General features: G+C 36.9%; 1 protein-coding gene and 1 long non-coding RNA gene across 2 annotated transcripts; both read left to right on the forward strand.

Annotated features, from left to right (window-relative positions):
* The first annotated feature begins 4,255 nt into the window (after window positions 1-4,255).
* LOC114871492 (muscle-specific protein 20) lies at window positions 4,256-5,854 on the forward strand. The gene is made up of 4 exons (XM_029177459.2): window positions 4,256-4,367; window positions 4,613-4,824; window positions 4,912-5,032; window positions 5,291-5,854. Exons 1-4 carry the CDS (start codon window positions 4,338-4,340, stop codon window positions 5,480-5,482), a joined length of 555 nt encoding a protein of 184 aa, XP_029033292.1. The 5' UTR covers window positions 4,256-4,337; the 3' UTR covers window positions 5,483-5,854.
* Window positions 5,855-6,991: 1,137 nt separating this feature from the next.
* Window positions 6,992-7,946, forward strand: LOC123988570. Its single transcript, XR_006830179.1, has 2 exons — window positions 6,992-7,139; window positions 7,225-7,946. It is a non-coding gene; the product is annotated as an uncharacterized LOC123988570 (long non-coding RNA).
* The last annotated feature ends 3,183 nt before the right edge of the window (window positions 7,947-11,129 follow it).

Below are 11,129 nucleotides of genomic sequence, written 5' to 3' on the forward strand. Positions count from 1 at the left end.
TACTACATACCTAAAATTATAAAATTAATCTATAAAAAAATTGCAGTATTTATAATATACAAATAATTTTTTTACGACACTATAGTTTTGAATTGAAATCCTACTAGAAGAGATACTAATAATTCAAATCAAAATCGTCAACATGACAATAAAGGCTTCCATTACATTGTGTAACATTTGTAATTGCGATGTCGGTCGGGAACAGGTATCCGATCAATGGGACTTTTTTATTCAACGTATGGCCAACGAAACCGAGGAACGTGACGAAGGAAGATGGCGGTAAAACAAAGCATCAGGAAATCTACGCTATGCATATAAATCAGGATAGCAGCTGACGTAGTACCGATATTCAAATTAGATCACGGATCTTCCTCGAACGAGTCATTCTATAGCAGCTGAGAACGTTTCTGGTGCGAAAGCTCGATCGTCATACATTTTTCTTATTCATTCCTGTCCTCTCGTTAGCATTTCAAGAAAAGTTTGCATAAATACATTACTATTCAAAAGTCATCAGTTTAGTGATTTTTTATTTTTTTTTGAAAACTACAAACAAATATCTATTTTAAAAAAAGACTGAATTCTAAAATTTCATATGTATATTTTAAGGTTAATTTTTTTACACATTAATTTTTATTTTTAAGTTAATTCATTGTGAATGTTGCACTTTTGAATCATAGTGTATGTTCATTGAACATGAAACACCTTACTTCTGGCATGAATAACTGCCTTGATTTAACTTGTACGTGCGATTATCGACCTTAATTACAGTCCAATGAAATAAAAAAAAAATGAATTCTTAAACAGCTCTCATGATGATTGGTAGAATGAAAAAAGCTAATGGTTACACTTGCAGCGAGATGCAATTGTGAAGCTATTTATTACACAAGATATTGTAATTAAAGATAAGACAAAGTATGTCAAGTCAAATTCCTGTTTTTATTTTGCAAAATTAATATAATTTGCAATGAAAAGAATGCGTACTTAAAAATATCAAATTATTGCATATCAAATTCTGGAGCATAGAAAGTCTGACATGATTTCATGACAGAAAAGTGTCACACAATGGCACTTGTGGCATACCAATTTAAAGCTTAAGGTTTGAAAAAAATGATGACATTAATAATTTTCATACAAAATGAATGGTCATCTGTTGTAGCAGAGACTACAATTCTATTAAGTTGTTGCATATTAAATGACGGATATCGCCAAACTGAATTGCTTATTTTAAGCATTCAAACGGTAAACATTGTTAATTTTTCATAGTATTCTAACGAAACGTGGTTTGCTAAGACAATGGGACAGAAATTGTTTCTTTTATCTCGAAAATCGTAATGGCATTCACGATTCTCCTGCGTAATTCCTCAAACTGCTGATGCCACGTGTCACGTGAAGAATGCAAATAAATCTTTGATAATTATGTACAGCATGTATGTTTCAGTCTAACAAAGAACTAAACCAAGTGTTACATTGTTTTTCAAAGAATTGCCTTTTTAATCTGCGTATTGTTTGTTCATATTTGAATAAATAGTACTGATTGGTGAAAAAAATCAGAATTCTAATAAAATTTTATTATATTTCCTGTGATAGAACATGATAGTCAAAAGTGACTCCATATAGATTGGACGAGGGTTAAACAAGTTTCCCATAACTAAATAACATTTTCCATAAGAAGAAATCAATATAGGGTACCCTGACTTTCGTTTGCGCACTTGCGGTATTAAACGAAATTTGCGTCAAACATGTCAATCCTGACCTTTGAGATTCTTTTTGTTTAGCAGAAAACCAGTTCGAGATGTGTACGTACATTGATAAATCTTTCCTTTTACGCAGCGGGAACAGAAAAATTCCCACGCTTCTTTAAATACGTCATCAGTTGAAATTTAATTGATGACGGTATCAAACCTGAGCACCCTTACAACTTTTCCAGAAATTAGTTGACCAGGGGAAGGAATCTTCAGTTCAACCTATATCTAATGAATTCGTTTCAGAACGAATTGCTTCAAAGAGGAAGTCCAGGGTAACAGACACTATATAGTCGGTCCTGTATACGTTCTTACAAAAACATACAAATTGATTATTCGATGGTTAGTTGCTGGTTTACTCTGCTAACAAAGACGGAGCTATCGACTCAACAGCCGATTGTATTTTTCCGTGCTCATTATAACATACTCGTTCGCATTAGGTATTTTCATTTAATGAGAAAAATTGTTCGTTGCAAGGTCTTTCTTAATAGGATGCCCCATTGTACTTTAGTATAAAAATACACATTTTACTATTTAAGGTGAATCATTTATATCAATCGTTTACCCAATGCAGGAATTATTCAAGTAAATATAAACTAGAAAGAAAAAGAGTAGTATGAAAAATTTAGATAGAATCAAATGCAGAAGTGAATTGAAATAAAAAAGTAGATTATAAATGTAATGACATCCCTGCGTTAATTATACCCCCTTACATCCCTACATCTTGTGTACTTCCTTTTATGTACCTTACCAGAGATAAAAAAATCGTGATGAATTTAGTTTCCATTTTCATCACCAGAGGGCGCTGATTCGATGCCCGAAATTTAGTTGAAATTGTTGCCGCTAGAGGGCCAAATTTTTTGTAAAATTTAGGTCCTTTTTTTACCGCCAGAGGGCGCTGATTCGATTTTTAATATCGATTTTAACAGAAATGGAACTTCATACGAAAAAACGTCACTTTTTTCTACTTACATTGTCAGGCAGATTCATTTCCTTTTCGGTTGGGTCACTAAGTCAGAAACATTTTATATATCAATACCTTGAACTCCTTCTAACATTAAATAAATGATTAATACGTGGTAATAATAGAATACCTTGAATACCACCTGCGCACGTGGATTTTCATGAAAATATGTAATTAATCACAAGATGCAGAGATTTAATTTTAAACAGTTCATCTCTATAAATATACAAGAAGCTTAAACAAAATCTTGCAAGAAAACTGATTTCTATGTGCAAAAAGAACCCACCAACAAACATGCACGTTTTAAAAAACTTGAATGTTTGTTTTACCATCACATGGAAATTTAGTGGTCGATAATTAACGTTCATCTTTCAAGTATATTGGTTGTTAGTAAAAATGATGGGGGTGTTGAATCGCGTTGAAAATAGCCAAAATCTTAGAAATTCATCGAGCGAAGCATCTGTGGAGGAGTCGTAAGAAATGGAAGTACGCAGAACGCAGCGATTATATTTAAACCTGACTCAGTAGACAACAATTTTGCTAAATGAATAGATTTTCATATCATTGGCTCAAGAGGACGGGATTGTGCAATTTTATTATCATTATCGTGTCTCGGTAATCACGCAGGGCAAAAAGCGTAGCCCTACACGGAGTCGCCCTCTCCAGGGCGAATTTTTAAGCTTAAACTGATCCTTCTGGCGCCTCGTCGCCCTATCTAGTTCTCCTCGAATTCACGTAAATCCAAAAAGTGGATCACGTAATAATAACTTGGTCTATATAACCGCCGGTTTATTTAAAGAAAAAACCATCGACTCTTTGCGCAACTGTATTTTCTTTTTCCCTTTTCTCCGAATATTTGGAGCGACTGATGCAGCGGCGATGAGGGTAATTCATTGTGGGACGCTTTGGGATACAACATGGCGAGCTCTAAGTCGAAGAATTTACGTTGGAATGAAGTAAAGACACTGGTTAGGTGTTTGGAGAATTTTCAATTATTAATTATTCATTTACAGGATATTTTTTTTTACAGGTAGTCTATAATCCCCCCTTATAATGTTATATTAATATTTAGGAAACACGAATTTACCTAAAACCTTATTGATCTATTGCAAACTCAGTTAGAACGTTATATTATAATTTAAGGATAATAAATTATCTTGCTTACCCTTTTTCCTTCACCCTTCATCCGGTGTCCCTAGCCCATAAATGAAGGTCTTCATCCTTCGAGCCAGCCTTTGGACGCAGAAGGACAGGAAACTAACAGGAAGCACATTTTTCATCGCCAGACAATTGCACGGTGAATGGTCGTCATATGTGCACCAGGGCGTACCTTGGCAGCCGTGATTTTGGAAATCCTACGTGTTGCCCTCTGTCCAAGTGAATAAGCTGCTAATATTAGACCCCTGAAAAGCGTGGAAAGCGCGTACATGCATACACCCAGACATCCGCGACGTCGTCTTTTTTCGACGTACGGCACACGGTGGTGAAACATATACACACGGGTCCAATCGCGTTGGACAGTTTCGTAGGAAGCGTGGGCCGTGTTCCCGCCATCGTTCTGGGGTATAAGAGGGACCAGGCCACAGACCAAGCACTTCAGTCCTCTGAAAGAAACACTACAAGGTACAAGGATGGCTCTAGAACGTCAAGTGCGCGCCAAGGTACGAGAACACGAGGATCATTGTGCATCGAGTGTTGGGTCATTGGAACGTTATTGTGATCTCTATATTCGGACAGTTCTTATATTAGATTGTTCTTGGTGATATTAATAAGGCCATATGATGCTGGAGACGAAATTGTGAACTATGTCTTTGGGAATAGATTATGGGGTTGTTTTCCAATGACCCGATGATCCCTGGGTCACAGATTGTTAGTAGGTGACGTTTCATCGGGTTTCTCGTTGCAGATCGCTGGAAAGCGTAATCCTGAACAGGAAAAAGAAGCCCAGGAATGGATCGAGTCCATTCTTGGCAGGAAGTTCCCTCAGGGTGAACTTTTCGAAGATGTGATCAAGGATGGACAGGTGTTGTGCGAGCTGATGAACAAGGTCTCCCCTGGATCGGTCCCCAAGATCAACTCCACTGGTGGTCAGTTCAAGATGATGGAAAATATTAACATGTAAGTGAATTAACTAATTGCAGAATTACTTAGGTACGCAAATATTCCTTGTTAGAAAAGTTTAAGAACGATGTCGTTTTGGGTTAGGTTCCAGAAGGCTCTAAAGGAATATGGCGTGGACGATGTCGACGTCTTCCAAACGGTAGATTTATGGGAAAAGAAAGACATTGCGCAGGTGGTGACGACCCTCTTCGCTCTTGGTCGCACGGTATGTAAATTCAAGGTTGATCTTCATACCTTCAGGACTTAGCATCAGTGATGCCTAATCTAACCACTTGATTAAGTTGGTCAGTCTTCTAATAATACTCATTTGCTTAAAATTCAGACCTAAAGACCTCAATCTAACCTAGATCCCAAGTTCCCCCTATAGACTTTTACAATTTCCTCCACGCTGAAGGTATACTTAATAAAATTAGCTAAATCCTATCGAAATAGCTTGTACTTAAATTTACTTACCTGTCCACAGACATACAAGCACCCAGAGTGGAAGGGACCCTACCTGGGACCAAAACCATCTGACGAGTGCAAACGTGAGTTCACAGAGGAGCAACTGCGTGCAGGTGAATCAGTGATCGGTCTGCAGGCTGGCTCCAACAAGGGTGCCACCCAATCCGGCCAAAGCATCGGCGCCACCCGCAAGATCCTGCTTGGAAAGTGAACCATCGATCCGTTCGTGTTAGACCTGAAAATTGTGTATTTTGTATGTACGTGTATATACGTTATGTATTTATTTTGTATTTTCTAATTAAACCATCCATATACACATATATCTATTGTTTAAGAACGAGATACAGATAGTTGTACCTCCACTGTTTGGATACTTCCTTCATCCAGTGATAGTAAAAATGGCTTTTTTAGATACTTTTAGAAAATAAATTTTCCTGCACTATAAAGTAGATGATTAATTCAGTTTCTTAATTTAGGCAAATTTTATCATTACAAATGTAGAAAAATGCATAAATATTGTAATAAGAATGTTTTAATTATTAGGAAATTTTTAATGATATAAAGAATGTCCATTTATACATAACTGCGTCTGTTTCATGCTGGGGGATTCCCCCCTCCGTGTCCATTCACCACACCAGAGATTCCCTCTATGGGGACATGACACAGTTATGTCTACATGGACCTCCATCTTCATGAATTTCATCAATCATTCGGTAATAATTGTCATTTATTTTGAAATACAAAATCTGATGAATATAACAAACAGTAGTGTTTCTTTTAACAATTAATTATTCAAACGTCACCCCGTTCAATTATCCGGATAATCGAGGCTCTGCCCGAAAACGAGGCAGCTTGGATAAATCATCAAAATTGACTCCTGAAATTTCTAGAATCTCCCAAATTAAAATACCATCCCGTCCAACATGCCAGACGTGGTGAAACGAAGTTTAACAATTTCTGGCGAGGCTAATAGAAACATTCGCGCTGAGATTTTCGTTGATCTTTAAATACGCGATTTTCGTGATTTATCATAGTTTACTGTCGCGTCCTCGAAATTATGACAAAGACCCAATTCCAAAGAATGATTCGTCCAACAACCTGAGGAAATTATGGACTTTAAACAACAAACATCGTTCCAGAAACAAGGTTCCTTCCGCGATGATGTTTAATGTTATGGTTACACCGTGAGATATAATTAGATTGGTAGAAATGAAAATACCATAAATCCTTGTAGGAAGGTTATAATAGCTTACTGAAAATAGAGATTACCTACGTTATGGTACGCTAAATGTAATTGATGCTATTCGGAACGTTTAAAGTTTCAACGATTCTCAAATGATGATGTTAATGTTCCTTTTCGTGTATCCGAATAGAGCAGAAGCAGGATTTATTAAAAGCATTGGGTTACGTTGTTGGAATCCATACAATACAATGTTTGTCAAGATTTTTGGATTTGTAACAAGTTTTCTGGCAGTTTAAGTCACAAATCGTTCATCTTGAACATATTTAGGTTCTTTAAAGTTGAATCATGGCTTTCTTTAGACTTTCTTTAGAATTTCCCTCGATTATCCCTGGGTTCTTCTTAAAATCTTCCTAGGGTTGTTAGTAATTGTCCTTAGGATTTTCCTAACATGTAGGTTCACCTTTGGTTCTCCCTAGATTTTTGTTGGGATCGACCTAAATTATCCCTAGGCTCTCCTTTTACTGTCCCTAGGTACTGTTCCTCTAAGAACTATGATCTGTCCGGATCTACTTGTAACAAACTTGGATCCTATCTCTACTGACAGCCAACAACAGGTGGAAGAAAATTGAATTGCAACGGAACAAAGTAGACGCAAGCCGACGAAAATAGTGTGATATTGTAATTGGTATTGTGTATCGTCGTTGTATATTCAAGTTGGCACGGCCTTCGTTCGTAACAGGTCGGTCTAAATTTATTTTCGCCTCTTCCAGATGTGTGAAGACTGTCTACGCTTCGGTCCGTACAATTTTGGAAAACGGGTGGAGAACTGATCGCCTCTTATTCGATTCAATTTCATCGAGAAATGTTACTGAATCGTTTAAACCATCCTCCATTGAAAATAAATAATTTGAAATATATTTCATGGAAGAGAAAATTGTTAAATAAGAACATGGGGGCATTTTTTATTTTGAATCATCTTGCAAAATATGAATCTTCTTGATATTAATAAACTAAAATTAAACATGTGGTACATCTCTGAGTTCACAAACAGGAGGTGGCATATCATATTTATAGGTTATGAGGTTGGAATGCACATCCACCAACGAACGTACGAACAAAAAATTGAAATTCATTGTTGTACTATGGATATTCTAGGATACTGTGGAATTTTGATTTGATTATTATGGGTCTGTGTGTTTATGAGGAAGTTTGTAAATGATATAATGATTCGAAATTGGACACGATTGTCCGTTGTTTTTGAAGGTAAAATTATAGTGGATGTTACCAGTGTTATTTGTAGCGAGAAAAATTATTGTTTACTGCCAACTATAAAATATTCGCGAAGTAGGTTTGGACAGATGGAATTCGTGTGATTTATGATAGCTTTTTATCATTTCAAAAAAATCATGGGAGTGATTATAATAAATTGCTTTTCATACTTTATTGAACACTATTTTTAAAAATTATGTAATTAAAAAAAACATAAAATGAAGTTTATTTTCTATAGAAGACCTTGATTTTAAGCAAATTAATTTGAAAAATTCTATTGTAGCCAGTTTGCAATTAAAGAGTTATTGATTTTTTAAGTTCAATTTTGTAATTTGCATTTTCTCAATGATAAGCAAACGTTATCATAGTAAGATCTTCTGAAATGTCGCGCGAAATTAATAAAAGTAGATGGCGCCACGTATTGAATAGCAACACTACAAAAATATCATCTGGGCTTTGTTCAAACTTCTTCGATGTAGTTGATGTGCTACTGCAAGAAGATGGCAGCTCACTGTCCTCCCTAGGGAGGACCTAGGTAAGTTCTGCAGAAGAACCTAGGGAAACTTAACTATGACATAGGAAGATTCTAAGGACAGCTTAAAAAGAACCTAGGCAGACCCTAAGGAAACCTTGGGGAATCTCAAAGGTGAACCTAGGAGAATCCTAAGATAATCCTTAGGGGAATCCTACTAGGAGGATCTTATATGAAGTCTAGGTTGCTCCTAGGAAGTCCCTCGAGAGAACCTAATAGGGCGAGCATCAAAGGAGCCATGGGAGAGGCTATATGAAATAAAATAAAACAAAGTAAACCTGCTAGGAAACGTGGGCTCAGGAATAGACACGATCGAGGTGGTCGTTCTCATTTCGTACATACTTGGCGTCAGAAGCAAACTGCGTTTTTTTGATAGGGCGCCCAGTTATGCTAATGTAACATCCGGCACCCTGGTTTTAATTTAAATTCCCTTTCCCATTAGTTTTCATATCAAGTTTCGACAAATCGTTTGTTTAGAAAATTGTCCAATTTATTGTTGTTTCTCTTGGCAGCGAGGACCAGAGTGATTTAAAAAGTGTAAATAAAAGCAGTGGACAATTATTTTCGGAGATATAAACCATTCTTGAAAATCAAGAGAATTTCAAAGAAATTAAAATTGATTTTTCCAAGTGTTGTGAAGTGTAATTAACCTACTATTCTACTGGATGAATTTAAGATGAAGTTTTTTACCTCCCAGGAAGGTAATTAATGTGACCGATTGTCCCGCTCATTTTTCACGCCAACTACCGTACATTATTCCTGGATCCGTGTTACATCGTAGATACAGTTCCTGGCATTTGCGGCTCGTTTAGAAACTGCATACGACACTCGAGTTTCCCACGTGTCATATTCATATTTCATCAGACGAAACGAACGACTTGTTTTTCAAAGTTTCACCGAATTTAATGCTTGTCGGAATACTACTTATTCGTTTACTTCGAATTACCTATATCATCAATTGCTTGTTTACCTCTATTTTCAAATATATTTCCTTTGTAAAGAAGATAGAGAACTGAACATTTTTGGAAACCTTGAAAACTTTGTTAAGAACTGTTGAAAGAGAGGTAACATGGGTGACCCAGTAATTTAGGACTTAGCTCCCGATGCTGGCAGTTCTTGTTCTCACAGATGTCTATAAATCATTGGGCAAGAAGTTGCAACAATAATACTAAGCGTAGTAGTAGTAGTTGCAGTAGTAGTCCTAGTACTGCCCCACAGGAGGTCCAGCATGACCATAAGGCCAAGGGCTATTACCCTAGAGCAACTGACTATAGAAGCCTAGAGATAATACCTAAAGAGTCAAAAATTGTCTCAACCATCCCAAAGACCTTCCCCAAATGACAAAATTGATGTTACTTCAGGACAGCCACAAGGCGACCTAATAGAAGCCTTTATAGGCTCTGCTTTCTGCCTGGGGCATTAATCGCTCGTTAACACATTCGTTAAACGTGACAAAGCACACTGTGCTCGTTGTCGCACGTGCGACAATTTATTCCCGTCGATATCCCGGTGTAATTAAAATTCCCCGCCTGATAATGATGATATCTGATAGGGATCCGATAATAGAAAGACAGTCAAGATGTGTTAGGCAGCCGGCCCAGTTTTTCTCAACCGCGATGACGAATACTTTCAAGGTAACCGCCGAAATATCCCACTTCGCCTCGTTCCATCCCTTGCAGAGCATAGATTTAATATTTCCACGATCGTTGCCAGTTCGCGATCGGTAACTTGTTACATTATAATGACATAATGACTTGGTCACACGCGAACCGTCTCTGGATACTCACAACCAGACTGTTGTGCAAGCTTCTTCAGGTTGAAAGGCTGTAGAGGATTGTTATGGGCTGCTGATTCATGATGTTAGGCTACTAGAAAGAAATTAGGAGGCACTTTAGCAAGACAGAGACTGCTTTCTTTTACATAGATGGTCCTAGATTACTTGTGCCATTTGGGAAAATGCATACCTTATTATTTTTCTAGGTCCATTTGAGGAGTGGCCAGGCCCATAGTGGGGAGGACCACGCCCATTCAAGGAGGAGCCAGCCCCACAGTGGGGAGCGCCAGGCCCATTCTGAGAGGGGTCAGAGTAATAGAAATAATGTTTGAACTAATTTTGTATCAAAACATTTAGAATTCTGAAAATTGTTAATTCTATTTAGAAAACGGAATTAGAATTTAGTAAATAAAAATTGTATTCGGATTTCAACCAGTGATAGATTTTCACTTCGAAAACATGTCAGTACGACAGCAATTTACGAATCACAAGCTACACTGTGTACCGTGTTGCAGTCAATCGATTGAACAATTTACATCCTAAGACCGTGCGATTAATTTGGCGAACATTCAACTATGAGACTGAATCCGACAATGAAGTTCAACTAGGCCAGCTTTTCTTTCTGTTATCTTACGAATGAATTGCAACAAAGTGCGCGAAATACTATCAAAATTAGGATCCTGACTATGTCATCGAAAAAGAGAATTGAAGATTGTCCAAATAATATTGGCAGAGCGATTTCTGGTGAATAATGAACCTCTATATTTAAATGCACTCGAAGCAAGTAAACATAGGAGTGAACAGAGCTTTCTTTGATGACGGACACGCTTTTCTAAAAAGTTTTGACAGAAACAGGACGGAATTCATAATTTGAAGGTTAGGTGTACTGAATATTTAGCAGTTCTATTTGACCAACTGAGATCCTCTGGTAAATGGAATACATATTTCATGATGATTTATAAACAATCCTAACTTTATTTCCTTTGTATACTAATTATCCTTTTTAATAAAAATGAATCTAACCTAACATACTAGGTGCAAGTTCAACATATACAGTGCTGCCCTCTAGAATGATCCTAAGTTATTTCAGGACACTATAG

Source organism: Osmia bicornis, chromosome 16, assembly GCF_907164935.1.
Source record: "Osmia bicornis bicornis chromosome 16, iOsmBic2.1, whole genome shotgun sequence".
Lineage (NCBI taxonomy): Eukaryota > Metazoa > Arthropoda > Insecta > Hymenoptera > Megachilidae > Osmia > Osmia bicornis.

Excerpts from the sequence above, each read along its gene's own strand:
- LOC114871492 (XM_029177459.2), top strand. The coding sequence starts at position 4,338 with ATGGCTCTAGAACGTCAAGTGCGCGCCAAG. Across the intron at positions 4,368-4,612 it reads AACGTCAAGTGCGCGCCAAG|ATCGCTGGAAAGCGTAATCC; the intron begins GTACGAGAACAC and ends TTCTCGTTGCAG. Across the intron at positions 4,825-4,911 it reads ATGATGGAAAATATTAACAT|GTTCCAGAAGGCTCTAAAGG; the intron begins GTAAGTGAATTA and ends GTTTTGGGTTAG.